Source organism: Oryzias latipes, chromosome 21 (assembly GCF_002234675.1).
Source record: "Oryzias latipes chromosome 21, ASM223467v1".
In the NCBI taxonomy this organism is placed as follows: domain Eukaryota; kingdom Metazoa; phylum Chordata; class Actinopteri; order Beloniformes; family Adrianichthyidae; genus Oryzias; species Oryzias latipes.
The window spans coordinates 30,994,031-31,021,737 of record NC_019879.2 but is presented as its reverse complement, the minus strand read 5'-3'; the positions used below and the strand labels follow the sequence as shown (position 1 = coordinate 31,021,737).

The 27,707-nt window shown below is 48.6% G+C and overlaps 1 protein-coding gene across 1 annotated transcript; it reads left to right on the top strand.

The window, feature by feature from the left end:
- The first annotated feature begins 572 nt into the window (after window positions 1-572).
- Window positions 573-26,327, top strand: epb41l5 (erythrocyte membrane protein band 4.1 like 5). The gene is made up of 26 exons (XM_023950765.1): window positions 573-770; window positions 2,515-2,733; window positions 6,568-6,672; window positions 8,517-8,559; window positions 8,639-8,717; window positions 8,979-9,023; window positions 9,549-9,601; window positions 10,703-10,823; window positions 10,899-10,986; window positions 11,971-12,059; window positions 12,139-12,208; window positions 13,464-13,633; window positions 13,832-13,938; window positions 14,062-14,080; window positions 14,711-14,753; window positions 16,646-16,761; window positions 21,537-21,685; window positions 21,777-21,874; window positions 21,962-22,096; window positions 23,265-23,332; window positions 23,493-23,615; window positions 24,066-24,141; window positions 24,301-24,381; window positions 25,001-25,063; window positions 25,150-25,274; window positions 25,522-26,327. Exons 2-26 carry the CDS (start codon window positions 2,554-2,556, stop codon window positions 25,589-25,591), a joined length of 2,316 nt encoding a protein of 771 aa, XP_023806533.1. The 5' UTR covers window positions 573-770; window positions 2,515-2,553; the 3' UTR covers window positions 25,592-26,327.
- Window positions 26,328-27,707: the final 1,380 nt, after the last annotated feature.

Below are 27,707 nucleotides of genomic sequence, written 5' to 3'. Positions count from 1 at the left end.
CAGAACTTTTCCAGGATTCCTGGTTGTTCTTGAACTGGACTGGGGAGGGGAGGGGGGGCTTCAGGTATCCGGCTCTCCATTAGAGGTCCCGGTTTCAGTGGATGAGCCAGAACCCATCTCCGTCTTCAAGACTTCACCCGGGTGAACCTGCTGCTGGTTCTCCAGCAGTAAACCTGGACCGCTCTGGAATATTCTGGGATGAACCTGGAGGGGGGCCCCTCCCCCCTTCTGATGTTCCTTATAACCAGGGATTCAGATGCTCGCGTCCGTCTAGTGTCTTCTGGCAGATTTGGTAATGTTTCTGCTTTCTCTGTATGTGAGATCTGAATTTTAGTTGATTTGGATTCACTGGACTGATGTGAACAGAATCAGTTGAACAGACAGTTTACCTGATTTGACGGTGGCTTTCTTTGATGTTTCCTTTTTTAATTGCGTAAATTCAGATTTAAATATTAAACTAATTGAATCGCAATGTTTTTTTTAATTAAACAGTTTCCAGCAGAATAACAGAGGAATGAGCCGCGTGCGTCTTTAAAAATGCTAATGAAGCTTTTGTTAGGGATTTGTGGTGACGTCACATCCGGCAGAGAGCCTGACTCCTACTTTTTTTGTTGGGATCTGGGAAAGAATTCGGAGGAGAAAACGGGCGGAACCCTTGAGGAGAAGATCAGCGCGGCGGAGCCCCGGGGATGTGTGAGCTCCCCCCGACGCCGTGACCGCGCGGGCGGCGGGCTTTCGCGGTGAAGTCCTCCTCCGGGGAGCTTTTTTTTGTAAGTATCCCATCATCCAGACGTCCTCGCGGCTACAAGTGTGTCGGGGCGGCGTTCGTTTTGTCGTCCGGGGCTCGTTCGCAGGGCCGGAGACTACTCCGTCTCAGCAGTCCGCTCTCAGCGGCGGCTCCGCGGGTTTTTCCAAGCGCACACCTGTTGCTCCTGTCCGCCTCAGGTGCTCCAGGCCCGGGCCTCACCGGTGAGGATTAAACTGTTTTCGGGAATTTAGGAAAACCCCTCTCTCGCGGTGGAGACTGTCGTCAGACTTTTTTTTCCCGCTTTTCGGTGCCCTTTTCCCCACAAATTGCGAGGTTTTTTTTACACCCCCCCCCCCCGTCTTGTCGGAGCCGGACGCGGTTAGCTAACGTTTTCTTCGTTTTACGATCTTTGCCGAGTTTGTGTGACCGCGAGCAACAAAATTCACAAACTCCCGAAGGTCTCTGGGAATTTTAGTTCACGGATCTCCAAGAGAAACACTTTAAACCACGTTTGAAAAAGAGCAGAACTTAGATTTCCATCTGGATCCGTGTCCCGGTAGAAGTCCAGGCAACACAGGGATGTGGAGCAACGGCACGAATCCATCACGTGCCAAAATGACCAGAAGTGGAACTTTAATGAAGAAACGATGTTTTTCACGCTATAAACTAAAGCTTTTTCCTGAATAACGTCCAACAAACGTTAAAAAAAGCTCAAACTCTGCTAAATGTTCTCCTTTCATTAAATCCCTCTGTTTCCTAACCGGAGGAGGTCGTTGATCTCACGTCAGTCTGAGTTCCTCCTCCATTCAGTCAAGAATCCCTTCATTCTGCGGTTCTCCTGATAACAATGTCTTAGGTTTCAGTCGTGACTTTTTGTTCTGATCAGCCCCTGCAAACAAAGACATTAAGCTTTCCCAATCATGATAATACCGCCACCATGTCCGCTAGAGGGATCTTATTCAGTTTGACGTTAAAAAACGCAAAAGCAAAGCAGTGGAGTTTTCTGTTGTGCTTTCTTAAGCAGCCATGAAGGTTGTGTAAACCTCGTTTGCGCCTAAGGCAGCCGCGCCTGCAGCTGCACCTGCAGCCGCGCCTGCCTTAGGCGCTCACAGATTTGTGGGCGTGGACCGTAACGCTGCAGGGTTTGATTTTTGCACGTGTGCAGGACAAAAGCAACAGTTTGGAGATGAGGGGAAGGCGGTTGGTTAACATCTCAGAAGGGTTCGATCCCCGGCTGACTGACAGGCCGGTGAACCTGGGCTCTGGTTTGTGGGTCGTGACGTCTGCATGGATGTTGGGACCAGAAGGAGAGCTATGCTTGAAGCTCCGCCCTCAGTGAGAACCAGCAGCAGAAATAAAAGGAAGGAGACGGGGCAGTTCTGTAATATATTTAGCTGTATTTCTGTCTTTTCTGAAATGTTTTGAACACAGGATGGGGGGGTGGGGGTGTCCGTGAGGATCTGAGCTGTCAAACATCAGGAAGTGAGATGTTTGTGTTCTATCTCAGCTGATAACGCTGGCAAAGCTCCTTCTGTCTTTGGATGTTTAGCTTCTAGTCTTCACAGAGAGGCTTCGCTTTGCTCAGCGTGAATCCTCCTCCACATGTAGCTGATTTCAGGGGGGTGGGGTGGGTGGGTGGGTGTGTCATCAGCTAGTCGGATATGTCCAGGAGCGGTGGGCGGGGCTAACGTACGGGTCGTTTTCAGCTGAAGCTTGATCGTCTGCCAGCTTCACTTAATGTTTGTGTTTTTTGTTGTTGTTGTCAGGTTTGGTGTTGTTACCCCCCCCCCCCCCCCCCCCCCAGCATGCTGAGTTTCCTGCGCCGGACGCTGGGCCGCCGCTCCATCCGCAAACATGCGGAGAAGGCGCGGCTGCGGGAGGCCCAGCGTGCCACCACGCACATTCCTGCAGCCGGGGATGCCACGTCCATCATCACCTGCCGGGTGTCCCTGCTGGACGGGACGGACGTCAGCGTGGACCTGCCGGTGAGGAGGAGGGGGGCGAGGGTCTGTTGAGAGTCCGGATACTTTTTTATGATGGGTTTTTGCGGAATGCATCCCAGAATATTCTAAATCCTCATTGCTACAAACTCTGGGAAAAGTCAGAGTTTCTTCTGCCTTAATTCCATCCCATAATTCCCAGAAGAGCATTTGAAGAAGGCAAATGAGGTGAATTGTGTTGTTGCGTGTCCCTTTGCATCTGCATCTTATGGAGTGCTTGAATCTATACGTTTATGAACTGATTTAATTAATTTAGCTTGTTGTGGTGACGGTGGTTTAGTGGGGATGCTGGGAAAAACCTCGGTGGTGCTGGAACTCTCTCTCCTGCTGCTTTAAAGCCGCTTGCCTTGAATGTGACGCTGAACCCATGCAGGGGGATTCTGGTCTCTTCCTCCACCATCTGGAAGTTTCTGCTCCATGACGGTCGGGTCTGCCGGTCCACCCCCTGTTCTGCAGAACCCCAGCATGTGGAACACATGGAGAACCTTCTCTGCTTTTACACAGACGCAGTCTGAACCTTTTCAGACTCTGTTCCACACATTCTGAAAAGTAGAGTCTGGATTGGATGTGGAAGGAGAGCTAAATCACGAGGCAGCGCTCCCACCATGACCTTATTCCAGATTGTTCTCTATGTCTGAGGTCGTCTCAGTTTAGCCCGGTTACCTTCCTTCAGCATTAGTGATGGGATTTATGGCTCTTTTCAGGGATCTGAATATTTTGGATCAGTTCATCTCAAAGAGCCGTTCAAAAGTCTGTCTCTTTAGGCTCTTTTTATATTTATTAACTTTTAAGAATCCAGCCTGGAGTTTATTCATTTAATCCTAGAAATAATTACAGGGAGGATTGATGGGCTGAGATCTGGATCAGAACAATTCATATTTTCCGTTAATAATTGAGTTCAAATGATCAATTGTAGCTTCATTTGACATGTGTGGAATAGATGTTAAAGTCTGACATGGATTGACTAAAGAGTGTTTGTGTGCTTTGAATGATGTTTTAATGCAACAGTTGTTTTATAGCATGTAGCTTTTACATTTTTACAGTATTTAAACTATAACAGTGTTAGACTTTTCAATAGGCTAATTCAGAATTTGGATTTATTCTAATTCCTTTCAGAATAAAACGGTGTCAAAGATCCTCCTAAAGCAGTAAACGTACTTCCACTTATTATTATGTGATTCTGTCAGAAACAGAAACTTAGGGGACTCTGTCTGTGCAGCACAAGATAAGAACTTAATCTAAACACAACCAGTTCTGACAGTAGATTTAATCATTAATAAACTGACATGTGTGCATTTTGGAGGATTGATAAAACACATGAGGCCTCTTCATTTAGTGTCGTGTCAGGAGCCGTTACAAATGACAAAATGTAACACAAACTCATTATCTATACACAAGAAACATTTTTAACAAACGCAGCAACTTGAACTCCAGAACGAGGACTGAGTTCCCCGTCTGCAGAGTTTCTCCTCTTTTCTTTATCTTATGTAGTTTATCATTATGTTAGTGTTTCTACATTTGCTTTATTGTCGTATGAACAACAGCGTTGGTTATTTTTGTGTTGTTGTTACATTAGTTTAGTGTTACTTTAGTTCTGGCATGTCCAAAGTGTGGCCCGTGGTGCAAACGTGGCCTGTGTTCAGTTTCCTGATAACGTGCAGCGTCCAGCATTTCTATAGACTGCATCTCCAGTTTGGTAATAGTGGTTTTAAAAGGACTTTCTCAGCCAGTGGAAACCTGTGACGACACTGTCATGCCATCGGAATTTCAGAACGTCAACTGTAAATAAAAAAAGATGACCGTGACGACCACATTCCTTCAGGGAAATACAGAACTGTGCCGGATGTTAGGGACGGCTGATGTATTGGTGCCAGGATCAGCCATCCACCCATATTCTCTTGACTGTTTCCAGAAACACTTTCTTTTTGAAATATAAACTTGTTCCTAACAGATGGGAAGCTCCTGTTTACAGTAAATGTTATTTCTGATGGCGATGCATGTGGAGAGTTTATGATTTATGTCCAACATTGGATAAAAGGTCTGAATGCTTACAGATGTATGAACCTTTTAAAGGGATCCTTGTTCTCATGAGATCCTTTACTGTTTGTTAAGAAGCTCAAGTACAATGGGATTGTCCAGTAAAAGAAAAAGTACGCATTCAATCGGCCCATCCGAGACCTGCGGCTGTTTACAAGGACATGAATATGAAGAGGCAGACCAAACACGCCAACAACCACAAGCGAACTGGAACGGTGGGGAAATACCCAGAGTAATTTAGGTAAAAACGTATTTAGATGTATTAGTTTTCTATTACTAGAAGACTAGTACACTAGTATTGGTAAATGACGTATACTCATATACTTATATACCACTTTTCTACCTACGAGGCCCAAAGCGCTTTCACAGTCACTCACACATTCACAGACTGGTGGCGGCTCCGCTGCCAAACACTGGCGCCCGCCTCCCACCGTAGGCAAGGTGGGGTTCAGAGTCTTGCCCAAGGACACCTTGACTCATGGGGGCACGGAATCGAACCTGCAATCTTACGATCATGGATCGACCGCCCTATCGCTTCACCACGGCCGCCCTATTAGTGTCATAGCAATAGAATATTCATATGTTTGTATATAATGTTGTTTAAATAACATTTTCATCACCAAATCTTTCCTCTTTAGTCACGTCTGCACAGCCCTTCCTCATCCTCATCTTTGACGTGTTCTCCTAACTCTTCCTCAGCGGCGTTACTCAGTACCGCAGAAGGGTTTTGGGTGTAGTGTCCGTCCGTGTGTTTGTTCCTCCACTCATTGGTTGTTAGGGGATCCCACCGCCATTACCGCCCACACCGAGTCCAAACAAGCCTCCAATCAAATTTGTTGACTTCCTGTTTGTCTTTCTGCTTCCTGCCTTCCTCTCTTCTGTTTTTACTTTTTGACAGAGTTCCTGGTTTTGTTTTTCATCTTGTTAATCTGAAAAGTCAGGTTTCCTCCCACACTTCCATGTGTTTTTATTCTCCTGGGTATGCCCCCCCCCCCACCCCCACACCTTGAGACTATGGGGGGGGGGTGTTAAAGCAGTAGATGGAAATATGCGACTAGAACAAACTCAAGGTTTGCATGCTGGTTGCTGGGAGCTTTAAGTGAGTGTTTCTGCGTTCTTGGGTCTGGGGGGTCGGGTGGGTGGGGGTGGGGTGGGGGGTCTCCTGCAGACAGACTGCAAACCAGCAGACAAAGCTGCAGCTCCAGAACAAGACCCCCGCACCACGCACAATAAGCTCTTTGTATTCCCCCCCTCTCTGCGGGCACTTTGGGGGTGTGCTATGCCAGCTAACATGCCCCCCTCCCCATGCGTTTGTGTTGAAACCAGGCCACCCGTGGTACGGCGTTCCTCGCCTTCATAGTTGGTCGTGGTCACCTGCGCAGTCGGGACGGTGGCTGCTGGGATGTGCAGCATTCTGCTTCAGTGAAACTGTGCGTGCATGTGTGCGTGCATGTGTGCGTGCATGTGTGCGTGCATGTGTGCGTGCATGTGTGCGTGCACGTGGAGGAGGTCTCCCAGGGGCAGCAGCACACAGGCTGTTCCTGGTACGCCTTCCTCTCACAGCCTAACCTCTGATCTCCACTTTCTCCTGAAAATCCCCCTCTGCTCCAAACATGACGGAACAAGAACCAGCAGCAGCAGCGTATTTGTCTTTGTGCAGCTTTTCTCCTTTACGCTGTGTGTTTGGATCATTTCTGACACGTATGACTTCCTGTGTTGTTGCTCAGTTCTTTAGCGGTTCTCCAGCAGAACCTTCAGTCTCCTCTGTTCTTCCCTCCTCAGAAAAAAGCCAAAGGTGAGGAGCTGTTTGAGCAGATCATGTATCACCTGGACATCGTGGAGAAAGACTACTTTGGCCTGCGCTTCATGGACTACGCTCAAGTTCCAGTAAGTCGCCCCGACGGCCTGGTTTCTGTGTCAGAGCTGGACCCCGTGGTTCCGTGTTGAGCGTGGTTGTGGACCTCCTCAGTGATAGTCAGTCAGGCCGGCTCCTGATGGAGGGGGTGGTCACCAGGCTGAGGGAGGAGGTGGAAGGAGGAATGTGGGGGAGACCAGAGGAGGAGGAGCTGTGAGTTCCTGTTATCAGTGCAGAGAAACTGACGTTCTGTTAGCATCAGACATGTCCGTTCGGCTGCATGGATGTCTGTGCTGCCAGAGTCGCAGGGCAAAGGTCAGGTGACCCCCATCCTGCCTCACATCCTCCGCCCCCCACCTCCATAGGGGATCAGGTCTGATGAAGCAGAGAAGCAAACAAAATCAGGAAACACTTTAGTAAAGTAAAAGATTTATTTATATTTATATGTTCATTCACCCCCTTAGGTGTGTCCTCTGTGTGTGTGTGAGTGTGTGTGTGTGTGTGTGTGTGGGGGGGGGGGGGGTGTTATAAAGTGAAGTTTCCTGAGTCAAACATTATTTAGGAGACTTCACCGCTGGTCCTTGCTTTGTTCAAACTTTTCTTTGTTGCGATTCCAAAAGTGTTACACTGTAAACATACATGGACTGTAAGTGAGAACTGGACTGAGCGGGTGTGACGGCATCCACAGAAAATGGTTTATTCCAGCTCCAACCAAAAGTCAATGCAGTCGCCATTTTTCCACCATACGGACGCCGCCACGTTGGAGCCATTCAGTAAGCAGTGATGTGATTAAGTCGGTCAGAGTCATCGTTACTATGACAACCACGGTGTCCAATCAGGAGTGAGCCTGTTGGAAGGCCTCTCAAAAACGGGGTACACGACATCTGTCAAAGCTTGTGTCCTAATTCCTTCACTCTATAACGTTCTCCGTTTTCTGTACAAATCTACAAATACAAAATCCCAGAAGTCTCTGCAACAAAACAGTGTGCATCGGTGCTCACTAGATTGGCAAATATAGACCACAATGCATTGCGTCGGAACAGATTTAGCCAAAAAATGTATTTAAATAAATAAACCATCAACGTTTTTATCTTCAGAAGACAGTGGAACCATAAATAATCGTCGCTCATATCAATTAGAGTTTAACTTCACCGTTAAACAGTAGTGATGAGTAGTAGTTCAGTAGAGAGTCTGAACTGCTTCTAAAACCCAGGCCTACTTGGTAGTTAGGGGTTAGGGGGGGGGGGATTCAGACATAGCCAGACATTTTGAACGTTGGCTGTGGGGGCCAGCAGGCTCCTCCTACTTTTATTGAGGCCTCTGATTGGTCAGTTTATTACTTCAGTAACTTGAATGAAGAGTATCATGAAAAACTGAGAATCATCAGGAAGGTGTTAGGTTTCAGATCCAGAACGGTTCTTCTGACCAATGGAAGGACTGACAGCCGTTCATTTCTCTGTAGACGTCGGTGGATTCTTGGCTTCGTGGAGCCACTTCCTGTTTGAGAAGGAGGGTCGTAGGTCAGGGATGTCCAGGGTCTGTCCAGTTCAGTTTAGCCATCAGCTATTGTTCATATTTAATGACTGGTTGTGTGTTTTTGTACAGTTATTGGAGTGAAAACCGTTGAGACAAACGTGATGTGATATTTAATATAAATAAAATAGAACTGAATTGTTTGGAACTCCAGGAGGGCGGAGTCACTCAGTCCAGTTTTCACATACAGTCAAAGGGTTTTACTGCTCAAAGGTGTAGTTAGTCTGATAGTTTTGACCAAGTCTTCTGCATAAATAAAGGAATGTTCTGGTAAACACGTGGAACTCAGCTGCCTCTCCGTTGGATTCGGCCGCAGACGTTTGTTTCTTGTGTTTGGTTGCAGCACTGGCTGGACGTCACCAAAAGCATCAAAAAACAAGTGAAAAGTGAGTTTGAAAGCTTTCCGTCGCCTCCTCTGTGCTCCGAGGCACATCCTGAACTTCCTGCTCCGTCTGCCCTTCTCAGTCGGACCTCCGTACTGCCTCCACATGCGGGTCAAGTTCTACTCCTCAGAACCCAACAACCTCCACGAGGAGCTCACCAGGTGAGGGGGGCTCCGGTGCCAGGCGTTTCTGTCAGTGATGGAGGTGGTTCCACTCTGACCCTGAGATGTTCCAATAAGGCGTGAATGAAGCGGGGGTGTCTGTAGGACAGGATTCTGTGATGTTCACTGGTCTGTCCGGACTATGCATGTAGTTTTATTTAGAATGTTCTGTCATTTCAGAACGCTGTTGTTTGAACTCGTGTTTCTCTGAGTCCAGGTGTCTGATGAAAAGCTGCTCTCTTGCTGTCCACCTGTTTACAGGTACCTGTTTGTGCTGCAGTTGAAGCAGGACGTCCTCAGCGGCAAGTACGTTTGTTTTCCACACAGTGTCCTCCCGTTCGGCGTGCAGCTCCTGTTTTCAGGAGCCTGTGGGGGGGGGGGGGGGGGGTAGTCTGCGGCCAAACGCGCCTCCAGCAGCGGCTCCTTTGGGGCCGTGTCTTTGTCCGAGACGAGTCCTGACCTTCACACCTTTACCTGCCAACGCTAACAGAGCAGGAAGTGAGGTGGCGCCCAGAAGGAGGCGGCGCCCAGCAGGAGGCGGGCCTTAGACCTGTGGTTGTCCAGAGAACTCTGAGCATTTCAGTTTTTGTCTAGAGAGGAACTTATTAAAAACCCTCTACAACCTTTCTTTCTGAGAGATGACTTTGGAGCCATGTTTTTTCAAGAAGATAAGTCTCTAACAAAGCCCTAGTGGCCATTTGGTGAACTGCAGCATAGCTGCCAGCTTTGTTTTTCCACCTTCATGTTTTACTGAAGTGCCTCTAAAGGGGGGGGGGGTACTCTGTGTTCTGCAGGTTTTCAGGTGTGTGACTGTCACTCCTGTGGTTTCAGGCTGGAGTGTCCGTTTGACACGGCGGTGGAGCTGGGGGCCTTCTCCCTGCAGGGTAAGAGCCTTCGTCACGCCTCGTCTTCGCTTGGTCATGTAGATGAAAGGCTCAGCTGATCCTCCACAGACAAACAGATCTTTCTATTCTCCTAAGTGTCTGCCAAAGTACAACCATCGGCTTCTAAGGTCCTTTAAGGCCAACTAGGTGTGCATCATCAGAATGAACACACTTCATTCTGATGATGCACACTTTGAAGGCCATTGACCCGCTTTACCATGGTCACTTACAAAAGAAATAAATATTCAACCAGTTTTTAGTCCTTTATTCTTGTTATCTTTTCGGTTTGGATTGCGTTTTTCACAAAAAGACTTTTTGTTAGGTTGTAGTCACGATGTGTTAAATAAAGCATCATGTCAGAGAGAAACGCTTGTTTTTTTATGTCCAGATGATGAAGATAAAGATCGTTTATAGAAGCCAGCGCAGTGATACAGAACATGTGACCGGAACTACTTTTTTAGGCGTGCGGTTATCACTGAGCGTTATTAGTGCACACTCAGCAGCCAATCAGAATTGGGAATTCGCCCGCATCATGGCAGAAGCGGTTGTGTAATCCCACCGGCAGTCGCCGCAGACCTTGGGGGATCACATGCAGAAAGTCACTGTGGGACACATGCCAGCTCATTAGTGCGGGATCCTGTCGGGGGGCCCCATAATCCGGCCCCGGCTCTGTCTCCTCTCTCAGCTGGTCTTGCTCCTTCTTTTCTCCTGTAGACACATTTCTGGAATTTGTTTCCTCGTCTTTGAAGGAAGCAAAGCCGCGAGCAGACGTCTCCTGAAGGAGGCTTTGTCTCAGAACAGTAACGTTCAGCACACGTTCATCAGTGATCCACAGCTCTCATGACCTTCAGCTGACGGGATTCTGTCGGTTTCTGTAATCCACCATCTCTCTCTCAGTGGTGTCAAGTTGTCAGTTGCAGACAGGCATTTTTTTTAATAAATATCCAGGAACACTGGATTCCTGCGACTTTGTTCTTCTGGAAAGTCGTCCTCAGGCTCTGCAGGTCTGCTCCCATGATGCCAGTCAGCCGCTGACTCGCCGGATTAGCCAGGAGCCCTCAGAGCCGCGTCATGAACCTGTGAGTCTTTGTGTGGTTTCAGCGGAGCTGGGCGACTACGACCCTCTGGAGCACAACCTGGACCTGGTGTCGGAGTTCAGGTTCATCCCCGATCAGACGGAGGAGCTGGAGAGGGCCATTTACAGCGCCTGGAAGGACTGCAGGTGCAGAGATGCCGTCCTTTCCTGCAGGATTTCTTTGCTGCTGTCGCTCTTCTCCATCTTCTCCTCTATCCTCAGAGGCCAGACTCCAGCTCAGGCTGAGATCAACTACCTGAACAAAGCCAAGTGGCTGGAAATGTACGGCGTGGACATGCACATGGTGAAGGTTTGTGACCCCACGTCTCAGGCAATAAAACTCACTAACCGCTTCAGCCGGCGTCCACCATGATGCTCCCAGAATTCACCAGGCAGTAACTGTGGGGAAGCCCCCCCTGTTTGAGCTCCTGCCCCCTGGTGTTCTTTAATCCTCGTGGAGAAACGTGAAGGTCAAAGTTCAAACGCTTCATCTGGATAGCTGGTGAGGTTTAGGCGTCGTCTGTTTGGGTCTGTGGTTTCCGAGCGTCACTGAACGCACCCTCACCACAGAGGAGGGAGTCTGTGGGTCCGTTCTGTTGCCATGACGACAACCCTGCACAGCTTTTTCTGTTTTTTTGGTCAGAAAGTTCTGGAAGCTGCCAGGTTCATGGGTGTGTGAACTCAGACATGTTGGTGTCGCTGCAGCCTGAAGGTTTCATCTGACTGGATTATCAGCATTTCTGCCTCCAAAGATTTACAGATTATTTTTTACTCTTGCAGAACATTCAGTCTGTTTTATGAAGCAGAACGTCTGCAAACTGGAAAATGGATTATTCAGTAGTTTTTAACATTTCAAGTTTTAGTTATGTAAAATAGAATCTATTTTGTGGTGTTTTGATGGTAATAAAGTATCTAATAAAGTATATAAACCATCTACGAGACAAAGAGGAGACGAGGAAAATCCCATCTGTGTGTCGTACCTGTGAGGGTTGGGCGGCCCGTCTTCATAAATGAACTTCCTGTTCGTTAGGCAGCCGTGTCCTCACGCTCCATCATGTGATCAGAACCTCTTTGGACTTGTTTTGTTGAATCATTTGGGCTCTGAGGTGTTTCTGCTGGTTTGAAGCAGACTTCTGCTTTCATCCGTTCAGTCGGTGTAAAAGTCTCTGCTTCACTGAGTCTGACGTTTCCAGGAGTTTGTCTTCTTCCCAGGAGTGTGTGTGCGTATTTAAGGAGCATGTGGCTTTGAACGCATGACGGAGGTGGTTGTTCTCCGTCCGTCTCTGACCTGCAGGCGCGGGACGGTAACGAGTACAGTCTGGGCCTGACTCCCACTGGGGTTCTGGTGTTTGAAGGCCAAACTAAGATCGGACTCTTCTTCTGGTACGTGTGGCCGTCTGTGGCCGTCTGTCGACGTTCCTCTGACAGGTCAGACTGATGATGCCTTTTTTCTTCTCTCCAGGCCCAAGATAACCCGCCTGGACTTCAGGAAGAGCAAACTGACTCTGGTGGTGGTTGAAGACGATGAACAGGTTAATGAACATGCAGTCATCCTCGCTCTTCGTCATCGGCTTTCAAAGATGGCCGCAGATAGTTCTGACTGTTCTGGGCACACGGTCAGTCAGCCTCAGCCTCGTTCTTCTGAAGGTCACGTGGTCACGTCTGTGGCTCCGTGAGTCATTGCAGCTTAGAAACAGACCAGCGTGACTCTTCCATCCCGTTTCCACAGACTTTCCCACAACCTGGGGTCACAGGTTCAATTCCTCGTCCATGTTTCCCTTCAGCTGCACTTTCAGGGCACGGCGGCCGTTTTTCTCAACGAGGAGCAAAGGTCACTTCCTGTTAAACGGTTGCTTAAATGACCCTACCTCAGATGACCCCCCCCCCCCCCGAAAAGATCCGTCTCCTTAAAAAAGTTTGTAAACCCGTAAAAGAAGTGCTGATACTGTACCGTGGGGGGGTTGTTTGTGTCCGTCCCACGAGTCTTTGAGTCAGGTTAATAAAGAAGCCTCCCCCCTCTGGCATTCCTGGTATGCTCCATTCACACACACACACACACACGCACACACACACACACACACACGCACACACACGAGCGGTCAGAGTCCAGCCTGGGTGCTGGGGGGCAGCCTGGGGAGGGCAGGCCTTGATCTGAGTTTCTTTCTAACAGAGTTGGAAACTTGTTTTCGTTGTGTGTGAAGCGTCAGAACGCCGCTGCGTTCTTCTGGGATGAGATCATCAGCCGAGGACAGTTTTGGTTTGGAAAAAACGCCGTTTTGACCATAAAACTGATCAGAAAAATACACATTTAGACTTTTTTTTACAGTAACACAGACGGTTACTTTTCCTGTGACCAGTTCCTTTTAATTATCAAGTACTTCAGTAACTAACTCAGTTACTTTCTGAATGTGAGTAATGAAGTACTTGTTCTAGGTTTGTTCCTGACGCGGTTTTCATTAATTAATGAGAACAAAGATTAAAAAACTTTATTCAAACTAAACATAGTTACAGTTTTCTGCTTTTTATTCTTTCAGGTTTTTTTGTAGGATTCTTGGATTAGAAGTTTCTTTTTTTATTGCATTACTTTTGGTTGTTTTTCTATGTTTATTTTCCTTCAGAAAAAAACAAATAATTTTAAATTTAAACTTTCGAGCTCAAACTTAAGAATGATTCAGTCTTTCCGTCATATCAGTGGAACGACAGATCAATGCGCTCATGGTAAACGGGAAAAAGTGGCGGTGGGATGTTTTCCGATGAGCCTAACTGCTCTAACCCCCCACCCCCCAGGGCAAAGAGCAGGAGCACACCTTTGTGTTCAGGATGGACCACCCCAAAGCCTGCAAGCACCTGTGGAAGTGTGCTGTGGAGCACCACGCCTTCTTCAGGCTGAGAGGCCCGGTGGAGAAGAACTCTGCTCGCTCCGGATTCATACGCATGGGCTCCCGCTTCAGATACAGGTCTCACGCATGCGCAGACGCACACGCAGACGCTGACGGCGTGCTGCTGCAGCTCCTGCTGTGATGCAGACCCGTTCAAAGGTTCTGGATGGTCCAGAGCTCAGCTGCAGACTTTGTTCCGTTCATAGTGGGACAAAGGTCAGAGCTCCACAGCCCTCAGAGGGTTTGAACGTGACGCACAACTGTTTCTGCTTCCAGCGGAAAGACGGAGTATCAGACGACCAAGGCCAGTAAAGCCAGGCGCTCGTCCTCCTTTGAGAGGAGACCCAGCCGGCGATACTCCAGAAGGACATTACAGAGCAGAGGTGAGGAGACGAGCCGCCATCAGCCGCTGGCTTCACTTCTGTTTAGGCACATTTATCCAAAAACGCCAGCATGAACGTTCTGATCCAACAGACGTGTGGTAACTGTAAATTATTGTTTTTCAGGACCGCCGAACACCCAGGAGTAAGTAAACGACGTTCAGACGACCTCACTGCCCCCCCCCCCCCCCCCCCCCCCTTCAGGTTTGCTTTAGTGACTGGGGTGTTTTTGGGCTGCAGGGTGGCGCAGTGGTTAGCGCTCTTGCCTCTCAGCAAAAAGGCCCCCGGTTCAAGTCCCGGCTGGGGGACCTGAACCAAAAAATCAATGGGGGACCTTTCTGTGTGGAGTTTGCATGTTCTCCCCGTGCATGCGTGGGTTTTCTCTGGGGACTCCAGCTTCCTCCCACCGTCCAAAAACATGAGAGTGAGAGTGAATGGGTGTGTGATTGTGGACACTCTACCCTGCGATAGCCTGGCGACCTGTCCAGGATGTCCCCTGCCTTCGCCCACAAGTGGCCAGGATAGGCTCCAGCAGCCCCGTGACCCCGAAAGGAAAAAAACGGAATAGAAAATGAATGAATGAACTGGGGTGTTTCTATGGAGCATCATGAGCAGCTGCTCCACCCGTCTACAGGGGGGCAAAAAAGTATTCAGTCGCCAATACTCCCAGCGTGGAACTCACACCTGCATGCAGGTGCATGAACCCTCAGACACACCTGCATGCAGGTGCATGAACCCTCAGACTGAAGAAAGACCAACCTCTCTCTTTTGACAGGATGATGTCTTCAGGAAACGGAGTCGGTTCCTGTGTCAACAAGGTGAGGAACCAGCAGTGAAGTCAGGATGAATCGGTTCTTACGGTCATTAAAAACCTGGAAAGTTTTGGAAACTTATAATGCAATTCATAGGTCCTTAAAAAGTTTGTGGAAAAACAAAATCTTCTGTTAAGTTTTGGAAAAGTCATGACATTTTAATATTTAGGATGCAAAAAACATAAAAAAACAGTTTAACTTGAGATTTGAACTTAAATTATGGCAGGAGTTCAACCTCACGCAATCGGTGATGGGAGTTTACGTCGCCGTAAAGCAGATGGAGATTTCATGGTGAAGCTTTCAGCCTGCTGTCAGACATGGACTATAAAATACTATGAAATGCTGGGAAGTGTAGCTTTATCATTGAGCGGCAACGACTGTGGCTGCTGAAAGGCCCTGAAACGCATTTTACACCAGAAACATGCAGACTTTGCTCCTTCCACATAAGCAGCATGAGAGAAGCGGGCTGGTGAGAAACGGCGCCGAGAGAACTTTTGTAAACGGGTAATGATGGCGTGACAATGGAAGCTTATTGCATCCAATTGGAAAAAAAAAAGGGGTGATCTTCACTCAAACCTTTTCTGGGATTTTTGTTCTAATATTTTGAAGAACTACAAAGTCCAAACAGGCTCTAACCTCATCTGTTCATGAAAACTAGAAGTTGAGCTGCAGTTGAAAAGTCACAGAGTGTCCGTGTCACGATCCGTTTAGGTTATGTCCTCGTCCCGTCACTTCAAACATTACAGAGAAAAATGTTGGGGAAATATTGACCATTGACCGCCTGTGGGTGACCTGCTGGACGCTGGCGTTGTGGGTGTGGTCACACATTTTTCCAGATTCTTGCTATATTTTTTTCTAAATGTTTGGGAGATGAGGAAGCATCTACAACTTGCATTCCTTGAAGACGGTGGTTCACTCTAGGAGAAAGGCTGAGGATTTATGAGGAGTTTGTTTGAAAATTCTTCTATTATTTTTGGAGCTTATAAGTGTATAATAATGTTGATTCTTCAGGACAAACGACCCCTAAGTGGTGTTTTGACCCATTTTTGCATCTCTGAATATTCCTTTAAAAACCTGCTTTCTGAGCTCCAGCCCCTCCCAGTCCATGAAACCCAGAGGGTTCTCACATTGTGACATCACAACATGAGGAACAGCCCCTTCCAGGAGGAGTCTGCACTGCCAGCCCCGCCCTCAGGCTAATAGACACGCCCACTTTCTCCGTGGAGCCAGCGGTGATCGGCTACACGCTTTCATTTTCCATGCACATCCATTTTTACAACAGTATGGATGTTTGTTTTTTTGGGCGAGACGCAGACACGCTGCCGAGGCCGACTCTAGGTCAAAGGCATGAAATGGGCGGGACCCACACAGAGCAAAAGGCGGAGCCTCAGAGATCAAGTCGTCTTACTTCCTCGCAGGAAAATGAGCTGAGAGACCTGGTTAACCTAAATAATATCTCTTTTGTGTGCCAAAGGTCGTAGATGATCATATACATCGTTTGCTATGAAAGGCTTAAGCATACGGTTCCTTCATGGCTCTGCAGCTTCACATCAAAGCGATGCATTCAAGTTCATACTGTCTGTAGTTACCAACTGCCTTCTTGGTTCTTCATGTTTTAACATCCGGCTGTTACTCGCTTTCTGCATCAGACAAAAATAAACAGTTCATATAGAAGCACATCCAGCGTTTTACTCTGTAATGTTTGTGGATAAGCAGCACAGACAGACTAAAGGGCTCATTCTGACACTCTGTGGGGGTTCAGCTTAGATTCACGGCTTGTTTAATCGTTTTCATGAGCAGCTAAGGTCAGTTAGTTTGCAGTTGATAAAATATTAGGAAGAAGGTTTTTTCTGTGCTGCTGTTGTGATTCATGGTCCTCCCTTTGCCTCCTCTTGCAGCCTCCGCCCAGAGGCGCCTGGTCAGCGATGCCTGTGGTCAGCCCTATAGCGCCGTCTGCCTGTGGACCAATAGAAATCGAGACGTTGCCCAGGAGTCCTGGAGGAGAAAAGAGAAGGTTGGTAGACCTGGATAGTTGGCTCTCTGCGCTTCCACACGCCTGCTCTGCATCTCAGAACACGTCCAGATGTTTTCAACTTCAATTTATGGCCAATGAGGAGGGAAACGGGAGGGTCAGAGGAGGGGGGAAGTCTGTGGGAGGGGCGTATCCACGCGGCCGTCTCTGGTTGAGGACAGGAACAGAGGAGGCATGTTTTTGTGCTTCCTCCAGATCCTAGAGCAGCTTAGACGCTCTTCATGTGTTGATGTGGGGGTTTAATGGCTAAAGGTCAAAAATGGGTTTTTGTTTTCTTGAGACGGACGGCAGAGGAGGCAACATTGATCGGTCGGCCCCCCAGGACCCATCTGCTTTTTTTACGTTTGTTGCAGCAGAAAAAGCCTGAAGATTTTTCTAAAGTTGACAAGTTTGAATTTTTTTCAGTCATCATTTCAGATTCCAGTTTAAACTGATGCACAGCATGGGTTTAAATCCTCATTCAGTCATTTAGTTAATGTTCCATGTTTGCATAATCGTTCTATCACAGCAGCATGTTTAGTGACGTTTACACAAACACGATCAACATTATATTGATGTGGAAAACATGAAATAAAGTTAACTCTGAAGTTTTTATGAGTTTTTTAAAAATCATTTCAATTATACTGTGGTGCAGGTGAATACTCGATTCTGATTGGCTGCTGGGGTGTGCATTAAAAAATGATCACCACACGCCTGAAAAAGTAGTTCCGGTCGCAGAGCTTAGATGTTCTGTATCACTACGCTGGCTTCTTCAAAACAAACGTGATCTTCATCATCTGGAGCTTTCTCTCTGTTCTGATGCTTTATTTAACCATCGTGACCATCAGCATAGATGTCGCTTTCCTTTGCCACTGCAGTAGAGATCGGAGGTTGGTGTGGCGTTGTCACGGTAACCTGACAACGCCACACCACGTGACTAATAGTCCTAACCGAAAAAATAATACCAATAAAGTAAAACCTGGTTGAATGTTGTGGTATAAGCGGGTCAGAAATGTGACTAATAATTCATCTGCCATGGTTCGTCGTGCTGCTTTTAACCTAAATCATCGTCAACACACACAGTGTTAGAAAACATTCGTTTCAGTTAGAAAGACTGAACTTCTTTCATGGGGTCTTAGTGCAGCATAGACGGCTTCACCTGGGGAACAGGTGAGGCTCCTGTCGGTGAAGCCCTGCTGTGGTGTTCCTGTCTGTGCTGCAGGCCGGTGCTGCATTCACTGACCGCTGTAAACCTGCGTGTTCCCTTGTTGTTCCAGTATTAACATGTACTGAGGACTAACTGAACGGAGGCAGGCTGGTAGGTACCCCCCCACTCTGGCCTGGACCAATCAGTGGCTGTGTAGTGGAGGCTTTGGGTAGTCATGTGATCAGCATGGGAGGGGCCTGATCGGTGCAGGAGGTGCTGTCATGATCTGGGATTCTGTCTGGGGGGGGTGTCTTCTGGTGGCTGGCATGAATCAGCAGGATTTGATTTCAGCTTTGGAGCAGATTCTTTTCCCCTTCATCTTCTGATCGTCCTCTTCTTTCGCTCTTCTACTCGTGTTTCTCACTTTACCTGTTGTCATTTAGCAGAAGCATGAATGCAGCTCTGTTACAATCATCCTAGAAACACGACCAACAGGAATAAAAAACTCTCAGGGCCAAATTCCATTTTACGTGAACACGATGGTCCGAGTGGGTTCGACTCGGGCCTCAGGTCCTGGTGGAGGTGGAGAAACCAGCTCTCCTAGTTTCTCCTCTGCTGCCTCAGAGCCAGGAAGAGTCACCTGGGCTCACCTGGGCTCACCTGAGCGGCTGCCAACGTCTTTCATTCAGCCCCATGTGAGAATAAGTTTGGTTAAAAATGTTTTAAAATATAAACAAACATAGAAGTATTGATTTAACCCGGTTCATATTCTGAGTAATTCATGCTGTGTCTGAATTCCCGCCCTAAACCCTAAAAACTATAGAGTGCAGCACTAAGTAGAGCCCTGATTTGAAAAGCCTGTTTTTTTAAACGGCGGATATGATGTCATGGATTTCACAAAGTTCAAATCTAATTAAAATGAGCTTTTGTGATGATTATGTCTTCTGAAGATAAAATCGTTAATAGTTTCTTAAAAAAATACATTTAAATACATTTTTTCTTTAGCAAAATTGTTCTGACGCAATGCATTGTGGTCTATATTCTCAGATCTAGTGAGCATCAACGCACACTGGCTTTTTGCAGAGACTTCTGGGAAGTTTCTTGGTCTCTGGATTGTGGAGGTTTGGACAGAACATGGAGAACGCGCTAAAGAGTGAGCAGCTGCTCTGCTCGTCCACAGTGGGGCAAAAAAGTATTCAGTCAGGAAGGAATTCAGACGCAGCAGTCAGGGGCGTTTCTATGGTTACCGTCACGTTTAGTCACAAAAGACACCAAAGGATGATATTAAATCCTATTTGAATGTGATGTAAAAACATGCAAATGTTTATTACATATATTATAATGAAGGATCTAAAGTAAAAAAGCAGAAACTTTCCTTCTATCCTCATCTTCCTCCCCGCTGCTTCGCTCTGACGGAAATCCTGCGTCTAAAGCCCTTCGGCTGCTGTGACCATCTGTGCTTGGAACGGCGGGCTCCCGCCGATCACGCCGTTCCTCAGATTCTGCTGGAATGGCGGCTGCATGGTAGATTCCTGCCTCCGCTCTTTCTGTCCTTCCTGCATTTCCATCCTCATCTTCCTCAGACGCCGCCGTCATCATCATCATCATCATCCCAGCCTTCATCAGCTGGTCTCCCCTAAACCCCTCTCACCTCCCTCACCCTGTTTTCCTCAGGTCACCCCCCTCCATCCATCCTGTCCCATCCACCCTCCCCTCAAGGAGCAGGCGACACGCTGAGAAATGGGCGTGGCTTACCATGAAGGCGACTTGCTCTGTCCAGTTTTGTGCTGTTTGTTGAAGGACTGTTTCTGTGAAGGTTTGTTAGTGGATGAAGCTCCCCCTCCTCTTCATCAGTGACGTTTCTCACACCAGACAGAAAAACTGGATCTCTTTCCACCCGTCCCCTCAGCTCGGGGTCAGAGGTCATTTCGTCACCCTTCCATCTCCTTCATGTCCACCCCCCCTTCCTGCCTGCCATCGGCGTGAGGCTCAGGAATTCATCCCACTGAATCCAAAGCGAAGGTCGCATACTTTCACCGGCTCCTTATGTTCTCTCTGAGGGGGAGCTTCCTGCCCCCCTGCTGGGGCATCTGCTGTAACATGAAGGGCAATAAGACCTGTGTTTTATGTAATCTCTCCTACATTCCATAAGTTTACTGCTGTGAACCCGAAGGCCTTAGATAAAGACGGACGCTGCATTCCCAGCATTCCTCTTCGGCTCCATTTCCACATCCAGTCTGGAATCTGCAGTCTTCTGAGCGAGAACCGGCTCCACGCGGCGTGTGGAGAAGCGTGTGTGCGTCACCTCTGCAGACGCTGAAGGGATGCAGGTTTAGTGGATCGAGGCGGGAAGGTGGTCTTTGAGTCGCCTTCTCCTCTTCTGTCATGTTTCTACCAAATGAAGAATCACAAAACACTGAATCCATTTAACATGAAAATGTCATTAAAACACTGATTTTGAAACTAAAATATGCTTTAATTTTGTCTTAAATCTAACAGAATTTCTTTTGATGCATCCATACATGTGACTCACAGACACTGGTGGATTTCCACTAAAGGATCTTTTTGTTCGGCTGCATTCAGAAGATTTTCTGTCTTCTGTTTCCTTACAAAGAGTCTCAGTAGAAACACAATAGATGCCGAATGTCTTTCCTCCTGACTGGTCTCTGTGACTGTATATGAGAACTGGACTGACTGACTCCTCCCCCTGGCGTTCCAAACAGGAAGTGGCTCCCAGTAGCCAACATCCCACAGACTTCTGCAGAAATAAACAGTGGTTTCTCCGTCATTCTATTGGCTAACAGCAGAACCCCTCCCTTCCGGATGATCCTCATTTTGTGTTCTCTAAGTTATAAACCGACCAATCAAACGCCTCAATAAAAAGTAGGTGGAGCCTGCTGGCTCCAACATCCAGCGTTCAAAATGTATGACAGGTTTCAAGTGGTGGGGGTGTGGCCATCCAACAAGCTCACTCCTGATTGGTGAGACTGGTTACCATAGAAACGATCCCTGCCTCCTGGCGACGTCTGGCTCCAGCATGGCGGAATCCGTCTGGTGGAAAAATGGCGACTGAATTGATTTTCTAGTGATTACGTCACACACTCTGTCTCTGGTTCTGTTGGAGGAAACTGATGAAGAACGCTGAAGCTGCGCTGGCGTCGGCTTTGAGCGATGCCCGCTTCAGCCTGTTGCCGTGCGCTCAGCACCTTCAGCGAGCCCCGGTATCTGTCAAAGAAACGGCGGCGTCCTGCAGGCCCGTGTTTCAGAGACAGCGGCGTCCTGCAGGCCCGTGTTTCAGAGACAGCGGCGTCCTGCAGGCCCGTGTTTCAGAGACAGCGGCGTCCTGCAGGCCCGTGTTTCAGAGACAGCGGCGTCCTGCAGGCCCGTGTTTCAGAGACAGCGGCGTCCTGCAGGCCCGTGTTTCAGAGACAGCGGCGTCCTGCAGGCCCGTGTTTCAGCACAGGCTTAGCTTCAGCTGCATCTCTGCAGCTTCTCAGACAGGTTTTCTGAAGTATCTGGTGCTGAGCATCACTCCAGGCTCTGCAGAGGTAAGACGCTGAAGTGTCTTCATGGATGACGATGAACCGTACAGGTGAACCTGCCCTCCTCTTTTTTTCACTGTGTCGCACAGCTTACCTGTGGTTGCCGAGCCGCTGGAGACCTGCATCGACGACGTCCTGAAGGCTCCCGCCGCTCCTCCAGCAGCCGCAGCGCTGGAGCCCGGAGCGGGCCACGCCTACGCCGCCGCCAGTGTGGCGGCTGCAGAGCTCAGCATCACCGGTCAGCACACCTAAACGCATTTCTCTGACAAAGCTCAGTGAGCGCAGAGAGGAGGAGCCAGAAGAAGCCACCTTTGCCTTTGTGTTTGCAGAAGCCGCGGCTCGTCTGAAGCAGCTGGAGCTGGAGAGCAGTCCTCTTCTGGCTGTGTCCAGAAATAACATCAATGTGAACATTGCCATGAACAACCAGGTGAGTGTTCAGGTGCGGTTTCTCCTTCTAGGGTTCTCCTCCTAACCGGTGGACGTGGTCGACCCCCCTGGTTGGTTTGTTCTGCAGGAGGACGTGGTGAAGCTCACGGAGAAGTGCGGTCTGAACAGCACGGGCAGTAGTCCAGTGGTCACTCCCCTGCGGACCCCCGAGGATCTGAAGAGCAACATCCTGAAGGCTCAGGCTGAAGCTGCTGCCCTGAAGGTCTGCTGCTCAAACCGTCTGCTTTTACAAGATCTCAGACACTCGGTGAAGCTCCGCCTCCTCAAATGAGGAAGTGTGGGAAATGAGGGTGTTGGAAAACATTGATTCGGTGATATATGGCGATATTTCATTTGGCGATACCTGTATCGATTCAAAGTTTCTGAGCCTCCTTCAGCATCTGACTTGTGTTTTCCACTTCAACCTCCAACCGCTAGTTGGCAGCTCCGCCCACTGAGCCTCTTTGAGCAGCTCTACACGCACAAAACATGAAGACAGAACCTCCCAGCAATAGATTCTGGTTCTGATGGATCTCAGTGATGTGTCCAACGCTCTGGAAAAAGGCCATCGCCGTGGCGATGAGCCGTGAACTCCGTGTTTACTTCCACATGTGAGAAAGTGGAGCTGCAGCTGCAGACGGTCATGGAGACAAAGCATCTGAGCCACGTTAAAGCTCTTCATCCTGTCATCCTCATCATCATCACTTTGTTGTTTCTGGAAAGAATTTGTGTTTTTGTCTTTTTTATTTTAGAAGCTCCGTTCAGACTCCAGAACCGTTTAAAAGTTCTGGAGAATCAACATGAATGTTGGAAATAAACAGAATTTATTTCCTCAATCGTACTTTTAGAACCTTAGTGGTTAAGAAAAATCCCTTCTATTTATTTATACTGAAAAATATTTAGTTGTAGAAATCAGACAATGTTTCTATATTTTAAGTTACCAAAATAAAAGCACTGAATTTGCTTGGGTAAAATAGATGAGATACAGTTGCAGTGCTTAACATTGGGATCTTTAAATCAACTGAATTTGACCATTTTATTACAAAGAAAGACGTATTATTATGCAGGTACAAAAATATGTTCCAGAATACCCCCCCCCCCCAGTGTAAAAGGAGAGATCTGATGTCCTTCTCCAACTGTGAGCGTCGTTGCAAACATCCGATCTAGCAGAAGTTCTGAGCGTTTGTGACTCGGTACCAGTAAAACCTTTAGAACCACCTGGAGCCGCCGTCAGGCCTGAAGGTCCAAAGTGTCTTCATAAGACCTGTAGCTGTTCTTGGTACTGAACTGTTGCTGCAGCTGAAGCTCCTCAGCGTCTTCTGCAGCGTCCAGATGTTGGAAGAGGTCTCACCACAGCTGGGTCTGAGGTCTTCCTGGTGTCTTCTGTGCAGGGGCCTCTGGAGGAGCACGCCGGACCGGCTGGAGACAAAAACTGTAACCTGCAGGAAGCTTCTGCCAGGTGAGTTGAGTTTGCTGAGAGAGCGTGGCGTCACGTGAGGACACAGAGCTGGTCGTGTGGTGAACAGAACTTCTGAAGGTCTCTTCACGTCCCGTTCGGTCCCTCTGAACTGGGATTCTGTGGACCTCTGACTGACTCGGTCTGTGTCTCCTCCTTCCAGGCTGAAGGTGCGTTCGGGGCGGATGGGAAGTAACTCGTCTCTTTCTGTCAGCAGCCGCCCAGAGGCTCAGGACTCCTGGGAGCTTCTCAAAGCCGCCTCGCTGGTCCCATCGGCTGAAGTCAGGTCTGCTTTCACACGGACATCTTTCAGCTTGATCTGCTGAGAGGATCAGGAGGAGACACTTTGACCACAGCTTAGTCCATGTTTTCTGAACCTTCTTCTGGACTGAGCTCAGAGAGAGCTTCCTTCTGATCTCTGCTGACCTCTGCTGGTGTGTTTGGGTAATGCAGCTCCGTCAGATGCTGTGATTTCTGCCTGGAGGCCGCAGCAGAGTGAAATATTGAACCACGGGCGCTCTGGGGTGATGCAGCAGAGCTCCAACCATACCTGCTGGTGTTCTGCTTCATCTCACAGAAGATCATCATCATCATCTTCCCCTGAAATCCACAAACCTGGAACCTCTTAGCCTGACTCACTTCTAGCTCCTCCTCCTTCCGTTTAGTTCGTCTTCTCCAGTCTTTTCCAGGTTTCTCTTCATGATTTGTGTCTTTCTGCTCCTCTTGGATCCTTTAGTGCTGAGACGTCAGTGGAAGACCTGAAACCGTCGGTTTCCAAGACTCCTGCTGCCCCTGAAGGTCTGCTGCTGAAGGTAAGACGGTTGTTCAGCCTGAAGAAAGCTACAGGTTTGACCAATGGAGCTCTCACTACTTTGAATTCCCAAGTGTTTCAGCTCCAACCTGAACTTTGAGCCTGAAGCTTGACGCGGTTCCTTCCCGTTTCCATGGTGATGAGTGTGTTTGTGTCGCAGGCTAAAGCGGAGGAGCTCGACCTGCAAACCCTCAGCCCAGCGACCGAGAACCTGATCGACTTCACGGATCCGTCTCCTCTGGTGAGCGTCCTGCCCCCACCTCCTGGCTCTTCTGCGGTTTGAACTCCTTCATCGCTTCAGCCGCTCTGATGCTCAGACATGAAAATGTTCAGCTCCTCCAGGAGGTTCCTGCTGATTCTTTAGGGTTTTTTTTTTCCACTTTTATGGCTTTCAAAAATACTATGCAGTTTTTTTGAATGAGAAAACTTCAACTTTTTCCTTTTGAGTAGGAATCTGAATGGATTTAGGGAATTGAGTTTGTTTTTGTTGCTGCAGCAGATGCACCATCGTCTTCCTTTTTCTATTTTCCAGTTTCCTGTCGTTTTCCTTTAAGCTTCATCAGCAGCTTCCTGTTCTGCAGAAGTCAGAGCCGAGTCAGAACATGCTTTAGGTTCATAGACTGTAATATGATGGATGAATCGAGGTGTGACATGGATGTGACGTCATCCATAGAAATCGCCGGTTCTCGCGAAATGAGGCCAAATCGCTCACCAATACTTCCTGGTCTGGTCCAAGTCGCTCTGCAGAGCCACTGGTTTCAACATGGCGGCGGCCGTATGGGAAGCAATGGAACTTCCTGTTTGGGAACACGAGAAGGGAGGGGTTAAGCTGTCCATCACAACCCTCTTTTGTGTTTCAGCCCCCACCCCTGCAGCCGCCCAAAGCCGTGATCACGCCTCGCTGGATCGTCCCTGCAGCTGCTGTGAGTTGGCCCTCAGCAGGAAGTGACATCACTAACCCCTCCCTCTGGTAAAGGTGCATAACGTGAACATGCCGTCTGCTCTGCAGCCTCCAGGCATCTTTACCAACGGCCTGATCGACATAGACCCCCCCTCCAAGGTCACTCCTGTTCCCCCCGTCGATGGAGGGGCCCCTCCCCCACTCGCTCATGCACACAATGCTGCCCCCACCAGGTAAGCTTTAATGTCTTTCATCAAACGTCTCCCGTTTCTGTTTTTGAAACTGAAAAACCAGCAGAAAGATAACAAACGGAAGGCTTCGTGTTGTGGCTTCATGCTGTGGTTCTGCGGTCAGTCAGGATTCAAACCAGCACCCTGAGAGCCTCATGTTGAACAAGCGCCTGCACGGAGGTGGGGTGGTAATGGTGTGGGCGTGTCTGCAGTCGAGCAGCATAAATCTGTCTTTATCCGCTTCCTGCAGCACCAGGGGTCCACCCCCCCCTTCAGACGACGGAGCCAAACCCAGAGGTCCCCTGACCACCGAGCTCTGATGAAGACGCCGTCCTCGTCTTCCTCGCCGTGGCCCGGAGGGGAGGGAGCGGCGGCTGACAGCGGACCCTCCTCCCCCTGGCAGAGGAGCGTGAAGGAAGCGGCTCCTGGATGGAGAGCGGCCGTCCTCCGCCCCGGGGTCAGGGACCCTCCTGGACCTCCCTTCACGCTCCGCCGTGGACTCAAACACTGGAACCGTTCTGCAGCAGCTCTCTCTTTTTAAACTTCTGTTTTTACGTTTCGCTCTTTGGGGCGACTGTTTTTTAAAAAGCCCAGAAGGATCTGTCCCTCCTGGGGTTTTAGCGTTTCTTTCTTCTAACCGTAGCGGCAGGAACGGCCTCAGCGGCGCTGCGGTAAAGGCGGCGTGGAACCAGGAACCTCCTTGTGTGTAGCTTCTGCCATGCCTTATGAAAATGAATGTATAGTGATGGGAGCAGGAGCCGCTCAGAAGGAGCCCCAAGGAGGAACATTTACACGAAGGTTTTGGGTGGTTCACGGGCAGAAGGTGTGGACACTCCGCCTCAGCCACCATGAAGGTTTATGTTGAAGACTAGAAGGTTTTTACTGTAGCAGAATCCAGTATTTATGCTGTTTGGACGTGTTGTAGCTCCACTTCAGGATCTAATGTCATTGATATATTTTTGTGTCGACCCTGTAGTTCCTACAGATTTTTTTATTTCAGTAGCTGTAGAAAACGATCAGATACAAGGCAGACGTAAATACAGTTTTCTATCAGCACGGCGCCTCTGGGTTTTCTGTTGAGTCCCGATTCTCTTCAGTTTCTGCTTTAGCTTGAATGTGGTTTGGATTTGACCCAAAGCCTTTTCCAGAGAAACTTCCTGCAGCGGATCTTCTTGTGCTGCATGTTGTCTCCACTGGGGGGCAGTAGAGCTCCACGCTCAGCTGTTTGTCTCCAGGATGCTTGATTCTGACAGAAACTCTGCTTTCTGGACGCATCTCCTGAAACAGCAGCTTCAGTGTTTAAATGACAGTTTTAACCAAACTTTAAACATCTGGACCTTCCTAAAGTTCAGACCGTTTTTTGGCGGATTAAACCACATTTTTGTGTTTGAGTTCTTTCCTTGGTTTGTGTTTTTGGTGGCAGTGAAGCTGCAGTACCGATCTGAGCCTGTAGGGGGCAGATAAGCTCCACGGCAGCCACCTGGCTCTGAGGAGCAGCTCTGGTTCCAGGATCTCTGTCTAGAAATGAGTTTTTCAATGTGTAAGAATCCTTAGAAAAGGAAGGAGGCGTGTTTATACGGGGGAGGTGGTATCATGGTGAGGGCTGCCTCAGAGAGCCAAAGTGTTGAGCGTTCAACCCCTTCAATCGCTCCAACCATCATTGCAGAAGAACGTTCTGCTCTAAGGTATGTGGTTCTAGACCCGACTGACTCATGGGTCAATAGCTGTCAGAACCGCAGATCTTTGATTAGATGAATTTCTTTGATCATCTTCTGTGATTCACCTGAAGAAGACCAGACGATCTTCATCTGCGTCTGTCAAACCAGAAACCGTTTGGTTTGATATAATGTGACGTTTAAAAGGCGGAGCTTATTCGTTTAGGTGCATGGGGGAAACGTGCACGTGAGAGCGCACGTTAGGGGAACGAAATGGGGAACCGACCCGGAAGTGTGTGTGTGTGCACGTCATGAAAGTGTGTGTGTTTGTGTGTCTGTGCACGACAGTGTGATGTGTCAGAATAAGTGTACAGCTGATTCTTTGTGCAGTACCTGATCCACACAAGCAGAGAGGAGGTGCTGGTTCTCCTCATTTCACAGTTGACACATGAAGGAGGAAGCTGCAGGTCCTTCTAGTCTGAGTTGTCCTCCAGCTGACGAGCATCATGGTACGTCTGCCTCCTCTGTGAGCTTCTGCTGCTGATCCAACTCCACATCCTAGAAGTCTCCTCACAGAGGAACATCTCAAAGATCACTGAGGGCTTTGAGAAGAACTGAGGTTAGATGTTGGGACCAAGCTCTCCTCCTCTGACGCAGCAGCTAGACGTTCCTCCTCCACCCTCTGCCTTAGAGCCCACATCTGCTCTCAGGCAGCCAAACGCCCACCGTTTGGTTCTGCCGTCTGCGCAGATCGGAGCCCGGCTGCGTCCCGCCTGCAGTG